This window comes from Galeopterus variegatus, unplaced genomic scaffold, assembly GCF_000696425.1.
Source record: "Galeopterus variegatus unplaced genomic scaffold, G_variegatus-3.0.2 Scaffold171, whole genome shotgun sequence".
NCBI classification, from domain to species: Eukaryota; Metazoa; Chordata; class Mammalia; order Dermoptera; family Cynocephalidae; genus Galeopterus; species Galeopterus variegatus.
The window spans coordinates 788192-803515 of record NW_007726282.1 but is presented as its reverse complement, the minus strand read 5'-3'; the positions used below and the strand labels follow the sequence as shown (position 1 = coordinate 803515).

General features: G+C 41.9%; 1 protein-coding gene across 2 annotated transcripts in view; it reads left to right on the top strand.

Annotated features, from left to right (window-relative positions):
* The first annotated feature begins 341 nt into the window (after nucleotides 1–341).
* Nucleotides 342–15324, top strand: part of PKNOX1 (PBX/knotted 1 homeobox 1) — a 40067-nt gene continuing 25084 nt past the window's right edge. For both annotated transcript variants that reach the window (XM_008563169.1, XM_008563164.1), the window contains exons 1-5: nucleotides 342–428; nucleotides 4068–4174; nucleotides 5662–5789; nucleotides 12865–13036; nucleotides 15009–15179. In XM_008563169.1, the coding sequence (XP_008561391.1) occupies nucleotides 4106–4174; nucleotides 5662–5789; nucleotides 12865–13036; nucleotides 15009–15179 (540 nt within the window). In that variant the 5' untranslated portion in view covers nucleotides 342–428; nucleotides 4068–4105. The remainder of the gene's footprint in view (nucleotides 429–4067; nucleotides 4175–5661; nucleotides 5790–12864; nucleotides 13037–15008; nucleotides 15180–15324) is intronic.

Sequence of the window (15324 nt, the reverse complement as noted above, 5' to 3'; positions counted from 1 at the left end):
TTTTTTTTTTTTTAACTTTTTTAATTTTTTTTTTTTTTTTTTTTTTTTTTTTGTGGCTAGCTGGTAAAGGGATTGGACCCTGAACCTTGGTTTTGTCTGTCCTACAGTCTAACCAATGAGCTAATTGACCAGCCCAGAAACATGTTTATTGCTTATTGCACATGAGAGACTGTGCTAGTTGTAGTTTTGGGGATGCAACAAGATGGGGCCCTTGGCCCTTAAGAGGCATATAGTCTAAATAAACAATGGAAATACGGCAGGGCTGAGTAGAAGGTGCTATGTGAAGGCCCAGGAAGAGATATCCTGCACCCTGGGTGAGGGTGAGACTCTGGGAATACTTTCTGGAGAAGGTGATGTGGTGATGAAGCATGTTCGTGAGCTAGCCGTGCCCAGAGAAGGGAGACTACTGGGCAGAGCTCCCAGGCTGGGTAGGCCCCAGGATGGGAGAGAGCATGACATGTTGGAGAAGCTGAGCTTGATGGCTTGCCTGTCTGTACAGTTTGACGTGGGGGAGGGGCAGTGAGGGGTACTGATGCCTGAGGGGAGTGGTGGGCAGAAGTGATTTTAAGCAGGTGAGTCACATGACCAGATATGCATTTTAGAAAGTGTGGTGAATGGACTGGAGGAAGGCAAGCCTAGAGGCTCATGGAACCAGATAGGAGGCTACTACCATGATCATGGTATACGATCACAGTATACAGTGATGGCGCTGCATTCAGGTGGAGGGGAGCAGATGGAAGCAAAAGTGGCGAGGACGTCAGAGGATTCAGGAGAGAGCCAGGTTTTGGTCAAGGCAGAGACCATGAGATGCTCAGTGATGAGTTTGAGATATGTGGGGTCAAGAATGGGGGATTCTAGGGGGAATGGAAGACAACTTTGATGATTCCATATCAGCTCATGAAGAGTTTCTTTGTGCTTTTATAATTGCACATATTCCATTTTATGGGTGATTGTTATCCATTATACCTGGCTTCTGTTGCAAGTGGTTTCCAGCCTTTTCTATCTCAAAGGCTCTCGTGTCATGTCTTGGGAGTGCACATGTTGAGAGGCTCACTGCTGGCAGTGGGGCTGCTGGGTCCTGGCTCTGCTCCCTGCCTGCTCCCTGCAGGCTTTCCCACTCAACGGTGGCCATGCTGAGCCCTCCTCTTCCTTGACTCTCAGCTGCCCCTAACACGGCTAGCACTCCTGCTTCCTTGGTCCTCTCCTCCACGTGGCTCCAGTGGCAGCGCATGGCTCCACTCTGCCGTGGTTGCTGCTCCCATCCTGTGCTGTGTCCTCCCGTCTTTCCCACCTCCAGACTGGCTTCTCACATGGTCCGCCTCCTGTCTCTTGCTGGCTGTCTCATCCAGTCTGTGGCTTTACATACTGTATTCGTTTGCTAAGACTGCTGTGACAAATTACCACAAACTGGGTGGGATAAATAACAGAAATTTATTCTGTTATGGTTCTGGAGGCTAGAAGTCCAAAATCAAGGTGTCATCAGGGCACGCTCTCTCTGAAGGCTGCAGGGGAGGCTCCTTCCTTGCCTCTTCCAGCTCCTGGTGGCTCCCAGCAATCTTAGCCTTCCATGGCTTGTAGACACATCACTCCAGTCTCTGCCTCCATCTTCACATGGTGTGCCCCTTGTGTGTCTTAAATCTTCCTCTCCCTTCTCTTAGAAGGACAACCAGTCACTGGATCCTAAGGCCCGAATGATCTCATCTCAAGGTCCTTAATATAATTCCATCTGTAAAGACTCTACTTCTAAATAAGGACCCATTCACAGGTATTAGGAGTTAGGACTTGGGACACATCTTTTCGGAGGACACGGTCCCAGCTTCTGCACACACTAATCACACTCTGATGACAACCATGTTTGTATTTCCAACCCAGACTCCTTTGCTTAGAGGCTCCACTTGGATGTTTGAGAAACATCTCAAAGCTAAAATGCCCTGACTTGTTTTCCCCTCCCAGGCCATAGAAGCTGCTCCTCACCTGTCTGCTCCATTTCAGGACCTGTGGCTCCACTCTTCCAGGTGCTCAGGTGGGAACTTCAGACTCATCCCTGACCCCTCTCCTCCACCCCACTCCAATTCATCTCCACACCCCTTTGCTTCACCTCCATTTCTGACTCCCCCATTGGCCAAAGCCCCCCACCCCGTCCATGGCAGCAGCTGCCCCAGCTCTCCTGTGACCCCTCCTAGTCACACAGTCTGCTCTTCACACACACAGCATAAGACATGCCACCTTCTGCTCCAACCTTGCCATGGGTTTTCATCATGTTCATGGCACCCAGAGTCTTCACCACAGTCCATAAGAATCTGTGTGGTCTGGTTCCATGTCACGTGCTCAGATACCTTCCCTCCTCCCTGCCACCCCACTCCTCTTCCACCACTCTTCTCAGCCACATCTGTCACCAGGCTTCCTCCTGCCTCCAGGTATCCCAGGCAGCTCACTCCTTCACTCAGTCAGGTCTCTCCTCCCAGGTGCTTTCACTGTTCCCAGCTTCCTCATTCCGCCATCATTCTCTGTCTCCATCTGGTTTCCCTTATCACCTCCTGACATTTATCACCTCCTGGCATACTCATTGACTGGTTGTGTCTGTGCCCCTTACCTGTTTCCTTGTTGTCTGTGCCCCTACCTGGGTCCTTGTCATCTGTGCCCCCTACCTGGGTCCTTGTTTACCTGTTTGTGTCTGTGACCTCCTAGAGCCCACACTCCATCAGTACGTAGGACAGTGCCCAACACATGAGTATTTGCTGAAGGAAGGAAGGAATGACCTCATTTGACCCCATGGCTTTCCATGCAGTTGCCTCATTAGCCACCCCCCTCACATGCTAGCACCTCAGGCCTGTAAGAGGCTCTGTTCCCTGGTGATGGCCCCAGACAGATGCTGCTGAGGTTGAGTCTAAGCTGGGCCTCTGGCCAGCTCTGTGTCCTGGGCCACATTACTCAGTCTCCTCAGATGTAAAGTGGGTGACACTGGAGTACCTCCCACCAGGGTGGGTGTGAAGGCTGGTTGAGTTAAGACATGTCATGTGCTCAGGAGGTGGCCTGGCTGCTGACACCACTGCTACTATTAGAGGACTGGACACCCCATTTCTTTTAACTGTCTCCCTCAGATCATGCTGCTGATTCTTTCCCCGTCTTGCTTAGCTTAGACTAGATTTGCTTCTGTTTAGCACAGTCTCCTAAAGTGTTACTTTTCTAGTGACCTTTGGTGGTCCTGCTAGTGCAGAACAAGTGATGTGGTTGCCCTTGACCTCCACATGACCTTCTCTGGGAGTCTCTGACGTGCACCATGACATTGCCAGTCTGTGCCAGTTGTGGTCCAGCCCACACTCCCCGTGCCAGCCCTGCAGTGCCTTTCTGCATTCACATCACAGGCGCTTGGTAGGGTCCCTGGCCCAGCATTCCAGCTCACCAGTGTATTTTTGAGGTTTCATGCTGTCATCGAGCAAATAGGCCATTGTTTACATATTTGTATCACGTATACCTGTTTACAAGAGTGCCACCTTAGCCTCCTTTGAGTACGTCCTTTTCATTCCTGTCTTAGGTCCCTGCGTTAGCCATTCCTTCCCTTTGGAACACCCATCTCCCTGATCTCAGCATGGCAGTCAGGTGTTGGCTTAAATGGCATCTTCCCAGAGAGGCCTGCCCGACCACCCAGCCAGGAAAGTCGCCATGCACCCTCTCTCGCTTCACCCACACTCGTTCTCGGTGCATGGCAGCCTGAGGTTCCTCCTGGTTATTGTCTCTCCTCCTCGCCTGTCTTGCTTGTTGCTGTGTCCGGGACCCAGAACAGTGTCTTGCATGTGTAGAAATTCACCACATGTTTACTGGGTGGTGAGTGAATATGGCCGGAAATGGAATATAGCAAGTGGGGGTCCAGGACAGTAAAATAAGTGATCACTAAGTAGGTGAAGGGCTACTGGGTAGGATTTGGTTTATACCATAGTGCTAGGATAGTTTATTTCTTCCCCTGTAAAAATATGTATTTTTAAAAAAATTGTATGAATGCCGTGGAATAAGGGAAACAAAAGAATGTTCTGTAGCTATTAACTGATTCTCTTCTGTTGTTTCCCCAGACACCGCCTGCTTTCTACTCAAGATGATTTGATGTCATATGAACCTCTTGCTGACCATGATGGCTGCGCAGACACTGAGCGCAGACAGCTACCCGGATGGGCGGCGGGTGAGGGCTTGGGCTTTATTCTGCACTCCGTTGCAGCCACCTGGCGCCAAAGAATGGCCGCGCTGCGCATACCCATAACTCAATTTCTGTGAGGTCGCACACTCAATTTTAAGAATACTCTTCACTTGTTACCTGTTGGTTTTCAGAAAGATAAGCTATAGAAGTATTCACATTATTTCCTTAAGTAATACTAAGATTGCCAGTGATTTTGATTCTCCCGAAATCATATGACAGTTTCTTGGGGATTTACCTCTTTAACATCAGAGTTAATTAGTATTGTTGCTTTTACAGAAAAGCTGAACGATTGGATAATCACAGATTTTCATGTTGACCAGTTGCTAATCTGAGTGTCTTACTTAATCAGCTTTTTAAAGGGAATCCTGTGATTTCATCTCCCCAATTATAAGCTTGAGAGGGGACTATGCAATAATATATTTAGCAGTTTCAATGCTTGATCGTTTTATCTTGCACAAGCTTGGATGACTGTGCCGTGACAGCTGGCTTCTGGACTGTCCTCAGACTGTGTGTGAGACTTGAAGCTACCATATTTTGTGTTCTGTGACCTGAAGGGATTGAGGAGGAGGAGGAGGAGGAGCAGGTGGAGAGGTTCAGCTGAGGCCTTTGCTATCTTTCTTGGGACACCTGGGGTCTTGTTCCAGGCTCTGTTGCTGGGTGTGTTTCATTCTCCCTCTTCTTCTGGAGCCCTGACGCTTATTTCCATGGAAGAGATCCAGCCCTGCCGTTTGCTTTCCTGCTGAACAGGGTTTTGTTACAGAGTCAGAAAGGAGTAATGGAGCACCCCTGCCTCTCTCCTCTCCCAGCTGGAGGATTTTAGTGAGAAGGTTCTGGGACCACACCAGTGGGGTGTGAGAAGGGTGGTCAGGAGCTGAGGTGTGCTGTGCCTCCCTTTCCTTTGTGGCCAGTTTTGCACCATTCCTTGTTTGGTTCCTGTTGCAGAGATTTTTTTTTTTTTTTTTTTTTTTTTAACTGTTTTTTGCCTCTTACAGGCATTGAGGGAGGGAGATTCTTTATTGGGAGAATTTCAGACCTGTCACAAATGAGTAGCATATTGGGCTTGAGTCCTTTTTGTGATAAGATAAGAAGAGCTGGACTATTCATTTATCAGTCTCTTATTGTATTACTAAATATGAGGATATGTAGCAAGAAGAGATCCAAGAGTGAAATTGTATGTGTACAGGTCCCTTCAATGGTATGTATTTATTTTTATTTTATTTTAAAAATCATAAGCATTTCACAGATATTGGTCATCTCAGTTCTTAAACAGCTTGAAATTTGACCTTTATTCTATCAATTTTTAAAGCATATTAAATTCAAAGGTGTTTTTTGTTGGTAGTATTCTTTATGTATTTGTGCCAGTCATGTAACTGACAACTTACTATTCTGATTACATTCCTGTTTGAGAATAGAATACTTAGTAGCAGTTTATTTTGTGTTTGGTGACAAAAATTGTCGTCCTTCTTTTACAGATGCAAGTAGTAACAGAGTTAAAAACGGAGCAAGATCCAAACTGCTCTGAACCTGATGCAGAAGGAGTGAGCCCTCCCCCTGTGGAGTGTCAGACCCCAATGGATGCAGACAAGCAGGCCATTTATAGGTAGTGCATGAGAGGGGAGCCTGTGGGTTTTCAGAGGAGTAAAGAGAATAGAAAGCCTTGTTAAGTGAAACACTAGAGCTGTTAGCTGGGCAGAGTAGTGAGGTGCCTTTATGATGTGGTAACTGCTTGGGTGAAAATTTTCTCAGATTATGACTTTTTTCTAATATCTAAAAAAAAAGTCTTAGAATATAAATCTACATTCTGGGTAACCTTGCACAAAGAGATCTTCAGGCCCAGGTGGTTTTACTGGAGAATTTTACCAAACATATGAAGAAGAAAACAGCAAGTCAGCATAATCTCATCCAGAAAGCAGAAGATAAAGGCATGCTTCCCAACTCATTTTATGAATTGAACATCACTCTGCTAAGACCAGACAGAGACAATACAAAACAAGAAAAACACAGACCAATATTTCTCACTAACTTACAAGTAAAAATCATTGATGAAATATTAACAAACCAAATCCAGCAATATATAAAAAGAATAATACACAGTGACCAAGTGGAGTCTGTCCTGGGAATGCAAGACTGGTTCAGTATTCAAAAGTCATACAGTGAAATCCACATGGTGATTATATCAATTGATATAGAAAAGCATTCAACAAAATTCAACATCCAATAATGATTAAAAGCTGTCAGCTGGGGCTGGCTGGTTAGCTCAGTTGGTTAGAGCATGGTGCTGATAACACCAAGGTCCAGGGTTTGGATTTCTGTACTGGCCAGCTGCCAAAAAACCAACCAACCAACCACACAAAAACTGTCAGCAAGTGGTAGTAGCAGGGAACTTTCTCACGCTGATGAAGGGCATCCACAGAAAACCTAAAGCTAACATCATACTGAATGATAAAGGACTGAATGTTTTCCCTAAGATTGGGAATAAGGCAAAGATATCCACTCTCACTACTCCTGTTCAGCATTATAATGGAAGTTCCAGCCAGTGCAGGGAGGCAATAAAAAGAAATAAAAGACAGACCAGATCAGAAAGGAAGAGGTAAAACTGGCTGTACGTGTAAATGACATGAGATTATCTCTATAGAAAATCCCAAAGAGCCTACCAAAAATCTAGAACTAAATAAGTGAGTTTAGTAAGGTTGCAGGATACAAAAGCAACACACAAAAGCCAATCCTATCTCATACTAGTGATGTACAATTGGAAAATCAAAAAGACAATACCATTTACAAGAGCTTCAAAAGAATTTAGATAGAAATCTAACAAAATATGTGTAGAATCTTTATGCTGAAAACTATAAAATGCTGATGTAAGCAATCAAAGAAAACTTACATGGCAGGACATACTATGTTCAGGTGTTGGAAGACTCACTGTAGAAAAAGTCTTAGGATATTTTTGTACATATAGACAAGCTAATTCTAAATTTTATATGGAAGACAAAAGAGTTAGAACAGCAAAAATGATTTTGAAAAAGAAGAATGAAGTTGATGGAACCAGTCTACATCATTTTTAAGATTTACTATAAATTTGCAGTAATTAAGGCATTGTGGTATTGGTAAAGGGATAGACACATAGATCAGTGGCACAAAATAGAGAGTCCATAAATAGATCAACACAAATATATAATCCATTTGATCTTTGACAGAGGTGCAAAAACAATTCGATGGAGAAAGGATAGACTTTTCAACAAATGCTGTTGGAACAATTGAACATCCATGTGTGAAAAAAAAGATCCTCAACCTAACCTTCCTTACATCTTATATAAAACATTTATTCAAAATGGATTAGAGATCTAAATGTAAAATTTTAAACAGTAAAACTTTTAGAAGAAAACATAGGAGAAAAGTCTTTGAGACCCGGGTTAGGCCAAAAGTTCTTAGGACACCAAAAGCATGATTTATAAAATAAAAAGTTGGTAAGTTGGACTTAATCAAAATTAAAAACTTCTCTGCCAAAGATGCTGTTAAGAGAATAAAAAGACAAACTAATGTTGGAAAAAAATACTTGCAAATCACATTTTCTACCAAGAAATTGTATCTAGCATATATAAAGAACTTTGAACACTCAACAGTAAGAAAACAAGCAGTTTAATTAAAAAGCAGGCAAAAGACTTGAAGAGACATTTCACGAAGGAGGATACATACACAGGTGGCAAACAGCACATGAAAAGATGTGTTCGGTACCTTTAGTCATCAGGAAATGCAAATTAAAGACACAGTGAGGAAAGCACTGTGCACCTGTTAGAATGGCTGATGTAAAAATCTTGATAACACCAGCTGCTGACACACGGTGCTGAGCAGCCAGAGCCTTACACAGTGCTGTCGGTATGGAAAATGATTTGTCAGTTTGTTATAAAGTTAAACATACACTTTTTATATGACCCAGCAGTCACAAATACTCCTGGGTATTTACCCTAGAAAAATGAAAATTTAAGTTCACACAAAATCCTGTATGTGAATATTTTTTTAATTGTATGGTAAAATATGCATTACATAAAATTTACCATCATAACCATTTTTAGATGTACAGTTCAGTGATTTTAAGTTAATTCACTTGTTGTACAGCCATCACCACCACCCATCTCCAGAACTTTTTCATCTTCCCAAAATGGAACTCTGTACCCATTAAACGCTAACTCCCATCCTCCTCCTCCTAGCTCCTGACAGCCATCAATCTAGTCTCTATCACTGTGAATTCAACTATTACAGGTACCTCACATAAGTGGAGTCATGCAGTGTTTTTCCTTCGTGTGGCTTATTTCACTTAGCATAAAGTCTTCAGGGTTCATGCATGTTGTAGCATGTGTCAGGATTTCATTCCTTTTATTCTATTGTACGTTTATACCACATTATCCATTCATCTGCCACTGTACACTGGGGTTGTTTCCACCTTTGGACTATTGTTAATGATGTTATGAACATAGGTGTGCAAATATTTATTCAACTGCACAATTCTAATGTTTATAGAAGCTTTGTTCACAATTGTCAAAAATTGGAAACAAACCAAATGTTTCTCAACTGGTGAATGAATAAACAAACAGTGGTATATTCATGCAATGGAATGTTACTTGGCAATGAAAAGGAAGAAGTGTGGATACATGCAACAACTTAAGTGAATTCCAGCTGTATCATGCTGAGTAAATGAAGGCTTTCTCAAAGGTTTCCATATTGTACGCTTTCACTTATATGGCATTCTCAAAAAGATAAAACTGCAGTGCTAGTGACCAGATCAGTGGTTTCCAGGACTAGAGGCTGGGGGAGGGAGACTGAAAAGGGAGAGCAAGAGAAGTGTTCTGGGGTGCTAGAGCTGTTCTGCATGTTAATTGTAGTGGTGCTTACACAAATCTATACATGTGTTAAAATCATGTCTGTACACCAACAACCGTCAACTTTACTGTTGGATAATTTTTAAAATAAAATTTAAGTAATCATAATTTTTTTTTTCCTTTTTGTCTTTTTTACTGACCGGGGACCGGCAATGGGATCGCAACCCTCGGTGTTGCGCCCGCACCATGCTCAGCCAGTGAGTGGGAACCGGTCTCCACATGGGATCCGAACCCTCAGCGGGAGCGCCGCCGCACTCCCAAGCGGCGCACTCTCCAGTGCGCCACCGGGCCGGCCCAGTAATCAGAATTTTTTAAAAATTGGTTTCATATACCTAAGAACCAACTGAATTAAAATTTTTTTATAAAACAATTCCACTCAGACTAGCTACAAAAACTATAACATAACTAGGAATAAAACTAACAAGTATATATGAACTACATAGAGAAAACTATAAAAATTTTAATGAAGAATGTACACAAAAAAACCTGATTCAGTGGAGAGCTGTTCCATATTCCTGGGTGAGAACACAATGTTATGAAGGTTTCACTCTTTCCTGAATTAATTTATAAATTTAAGGCAATACAATCAAAGACCAATAGGACTTTAATCAAAAAAGAAAAAGACTGATTGTAAAATTCAACTGGTAGAGGAAAACGTGCAAGCAGAGCTGAGAAACCGGAAGAAAAAAAAAATGAATAAAGTCACCAAGAAATTTAAAACAATGTATTAGTCACAGTCATTTAATGTGATACTAATGAAAGAATACATTGGTAATGGATCAGTATAACAGAATTGAGAGTTCAGACTAAGAGCTGTGTGTATGTATGAAAACATAGTGTATGATAAATGGAGCATTTCAAATTGATTGGCAGAGATTAATTAATAAATATTGTACGGACTATTGGCTATTTGGAAAGAAACCTGAGATTCTTACCTCACTTTGTTCATTAAAAATAAATTTCAGCTAGATTAAAGATCCAAATGTTTTTAAGATTAAAAATGTATAAGAAATTTTAGGAAAATATATATATAACCTTGAGTTGAGGCCTTCTTAAATAAAGCACAAACTCAAAAAACAAAAAAAGACTGATGGATTTGAATTAGCTCAATATAAACCAGTTACATGACAAAAGATATCATAAACAAGTTAAAAGATAGGTAAAAGACTGGGAGAAAATTTGTGTAATAAAGTATTAGCATCCTAAAAGTTTAAAGTGATCAATAAGAAAAAGACAAACAGCCTAAGATAAAAGAGACAAAGAAGGCAGGTCTCTGAAAAGGACAATAAATGGCCAGACATGAAAAAACGTTCAACATTGAGATATATATTTTGGCCCATCAGATTGGCCAAGACAAAGATCAGTAATTGTGGTGATGGCCAGGTTTGGGGGCGATGATCTCTCACTGTCAGTGAGAAGGTAACTGGGGATGTTCCTTTCTGTAGAGCATTTTGGCCCGCCCATAACTTTTTTTTTTCCCCCAACTGATTTCCGTTTCTTTTTCTTTTCTTTTTTTAAAATTGTGGTAAAAGACACATAACATAAAATTTACCATCTTAATCATTTTTAAGTGTACAGTTTGGTAGCGTAAAGTACATTCACATTGTTGTGAAACACATTTCCAGAATTTTTTCATCTTGCAAATCTGAGACTATACAAATTGTCTTTTCAGCTTCCCTGTCCCCAGCACCTGGTAACTACCATTCTACTTTCTGTTTTTATGGATTCAACTATTTTTGATACTTCATATAAGTGGAATCAATACTTGTCTTTTTGTGACAAATTATTTCACTTAACATAGTGTCTTCAAGGTTGATCCCTGTTATAGCGTGTGCCCCTAATAACTTTTATAATATACGTGCAATTCCATTTCTAGGTAGCTCCCCAAGAACTTAGGCTCTTCTACATTGTTTGTAAATGTTGAAAACTGCAAACAACATAAACGACCAACAAGAGGCAAATGGTTACACTGTTGGGGTTTCATACTATAGCTTGCCATGCTCCATTGAAGAACCACACAGATTTTCGTGGACTGACATGGATAGTCTCTTAAGCAGCATTGGCTACATGATTTGTGGGGCCCAGGCAAAAAGAAAACACAGAGCTCCTTGTTCCAAATGTGTTAAGAGTTTTAAGATCAGCCATGGCAGAGCATTAAACTGAGCATGGGGCCCTGGGCAGCTGCCCAAGTCTTACACCCTTGAAGTTGGCCCTGTTTGTATGATATATTTTGAAGAACAAACCAAGTTACAGAACCATGTGAGTGAGTTTATAGCATCCTCTGGAGAAGGATACATACCCAAACATTAACAGCAATCCCTTTTGGAGGAGGGGAGAGGAAAGGAAGGGTGGAGTGAAAGTGGTATCTGAAAGGATTTCTGCTTGACGGGTATGCTGAATTATTTCCAGGAAGTATGTGTTTATTCATTGTGTAGTTAAAAATAAATTCCAGAGGTATACCACTTCACACCCATTGGGGTGACTGTAATAAAAGACATTAACAGCAGAAAACAACAAGCATCAGTGAGGATGTGGAGGAATTAGGGTCCTCATATACTGCTGGTACAAGTGTACAGTGGTATGGCCACTGTGCAGAGTGGTCTGGCACCTCTTCAGAAGGCTAGACATGGAGTTACATATGACCCAGCTAGTCCACTCCCATGTGTGTACCCAGTAGAAGTGAAAACATGTTCCCACGAATCTTATACATGAATGTTCATAGCAGTATTGTTTGTAATAGCCAAAAGATGGAAACAACCCAGATGCCTGTCAATTGAATGGATCAACACAATATTGGGTATCCGTACAATGGAATATTGTTAGGCCATAAAAAGCAGTGAAGTGCTGATACGTGTTACAATATTGATAAGCCTTAAAAGCATTATGCTAAGTGAAGCAAGCTAGACATCAAAGGTCACATATGATTCCATTTATAGACAGTCCTCAACTTTACAATGGTGCCAAAGTGGTACACATTCAATAAAAATGTACTTCAGGTACCTGTACAGCCATTCTGTTTTTCACTTTCAGTCCAGAATTTAATAAATTACATGAGGTATTCAACACTTTAGGCTTCGTGTTAGGTGATTTTGCCCAACTGTAGACTAATGTAAGTGTTCTGAGCAGTTAAGGTAGGCTAGGCTAAGCTATGATGTTTGGTAGCTTAAGTGTATTAAATGCATTTTTGACTTAGGATGTTTTTATTTTTATTTTTATTTTTATTTTTTTTCCTTTTTGTCTTTTTTACTGACCGGCAACGGGATCGCAACCCTCGGTGTTGCGCCCGCACCACGCTCAGCCAGTGAGCGGGAACCGGTCTCCACATGGGATCCAAACCCTTGGCGGGAGCGCTGCCACGCTCCCAAGCGGCGCACTCTCCAGTGCGCCACCAGGCCGGCCCGACTTAGGATGTTTTTAACTCATGATGGATTTGTTGGGACATAACCCCATCATAAGTCAAGGAACATCTGTATATGAAATGTCCAGAATAGGTAAATAAAGATATAGAGATAGAAAGTAGATTCATGGTGGGCTGCAGTTGGGGAAAATGGAGAGTGACTGCTAATGGGTGCAGGGTTTCTTTTGGGGATGATGAAAATGTTCAAAAATTGACTGTGGCAATGGTTGCACAACTATGGATATAATAAAAACTGTTGAATTGTACACTTAACTAGATCAATTGTATGGTATGTGAATTATAGCTTAGCAAAGGTATTTTATAAAATAATACATAAGTATACACCAGAACATTCTCATGGAGAAGTAGAACATGTATTTGTTCTTTGTTCTTTTCTCCCACAGGCATCCACTATTTCCATTATTAGCTTTGTTGTTTGAAAAATGTGAACAATCTACTCAGGGCTCTGAAGGCACGACTTCTGCCAGTTTTGATGTGGACATAGAAAATTTTGTAAGGAAGCAAGAGAAGGAAGGGAAACCCTTCTTTTGTGAAGATCCAGAAACTGACAATTTAGTAAGTACAGTAAATGTTTTATTTTTATGTTTCAAAATTAAAAATCTGTGAAATTTTAAACTTCTAATTAGAACTTCACACTCCTCATAGTTCTGCTGAAGGGGAGAATTGTACAATTATAAAATAACTTATTTTACAGGGTGTGTAACTTCACTGTCCCCAAGTCTTCCAGCCTTCTCTATTACCATTTCCTTTGTTAAGCAAATAAAATAATTTGAGTCTTCATCCTAAATGGTCTAGGGGATTCACTTCTCTCCTAAATATTTGTCAAGGATCGTACAGGGTGTGTAACTTCACTGTCCCCAAGTCTTCCAGCCTTCTCTATTACCATTTCCTTTGATAAGCAAATAAAATAATTTGAGTCTTCATCCTAAATGGTCTAGGGGATTCACTTCTCTCCTAAATATTTGTCAAGGATCGTTGGGGTTGGGGTGCTCATGCAGCATGTCTGCGCCCAATTTCTCTTCTTGGCTTGTCCCTAATCATGGACATATGACTAATTTTATTCTCCAAGACAGCTCTGACACTGATTTGTGGTGCCCTCCTCCCAGAACCAGGGCTTCAAAGTCCAGGGTTCTCTGTGCTGTATAGAGGAAATGGAGATTTCCTTGGCATTAATGTCCTTGGTGCACCTCAAAGCAAGCTTTGCCTTTTGGTGCTTGTGCAGTGCTGTCGGCCTTTGTCAGGCATGCCGCTGTCTTTGCTCGCCTGCCTGAGCATAACTATGTTTGCCTCCCAGATCTGGGATTAACACAGAGACCCAGCATCAGGGTATGGTCACTGGATTTCCATTAGAGCCTTCTAGGTCCCATATCAAAACCTTAGACAGGGTCCATAGCAGAAAAGGGTCTCTGGAAAACTTTTTCCTGAGTAAATTACCTAAGTCTTAGCTTTTTCTTTTAAAATTTCTCACTAACTTTGAGTCTGTCTCCTCCTCTCTGAAATGAGGTTAACAGTGTGAGCCCTTCTGGGCTGATGATCAGAGGCTCTCTCTGTCATGCATCTCTCCTTCCACTGGCCCACACCTGGCCTGGCACAGTGAGTGGAGAGAAGGTGTTCTCTACACCCTGCCAAGCTGGCAGGGACCAAGGTTCTCCTGCCTGGTGGTGCAGCCATGTTAGCACAGGGCCTAGCAGAACTTGTTGTTTGGTAATTCTTGTTGATTGATTGATTGACTGATTCATTCATTCATTACACAAATACATATGAATTACTACCACCACATATAGGCCAAAGAGATCAGCTTTGGAGTTCTCTTCTTTTTTATTTTTGGTGGCTGGCCGGTATAAGAATCCAAACCCTTGAACCTAGTGTTATCAGCACCACGCTCTACTGTGTGAGCTAACCAGCCAGCCCTGGAGTTATTGATTCTCAGGCAAGTGGTGCTTACAATAATGGTTTCATTATTGGTATTAGTTATCTACTGCTGTGGGATAAATTACCCCCCAAATTAGTGACTTAGTATAAAGCTATAAAACTTTTAGGAAAATCATAAGAGAAAATCTTTGGAGTCTAGGTCTAGGCAAAGAATTCTTCAGCTTGATACCAAAAGTATGATCCATAAAAGGCGGAGTTGATAAATATCAAAATTAAGAACCACCTGTAGGTGGGTACAGATTTATCCCTATTTATGGATACGGAGACAGGAGCAGAGCTAGGGTGAGCGAGGGTTGCCCAGCCACAGATCAAGTCAGTAGTGGGGCTGGGCTGCGGGCCAGAGCCTACACTCACTGCGCTGGGACACGCTCCCAGTGGTCCTCTGTATTCCCCACACAGCAGATCCAGCCAAATATCCAAGCACAGGTCAGTGGCCCTAGAATGATTCATCAGTTTGTATGAGTTCTGATATTATTCCTCTTCTGTCGTTGGCAGTAGAGATGGTTCCATCTAATAACTAAGAACTGGTATGTGTGATAATGATAATTGTGCTACCTTTTTCTCTTCTGAAAGTCTTCATTTTCTCTGCTTCTAGATGGTAAAAGCAATCCAGGTTTTGCGTATTCATCTTCTTGAGCTGGAAAAGGTTAATGAACTCTGCAAAGATTTCTGCAGTCGATATATTGCTTGTCTAAAAACAAAAATGAACAGTGAAACTCTGTTGAGTGGAGAGCCTGGAAGCCCATACTCTCCCGTACAGTCCCAGGTACTTATGTTTGGGGTCTTACTCTACTTCTTGGTTACTGTGACATCTGTGTTAACTGGTGATACCACCAGCTCTTTCAGAATTGCTGGGCTATCTTAATGGCTATCCTGCTTTTAAGGACCCTCCAGACCTCTGAACCTGGCTT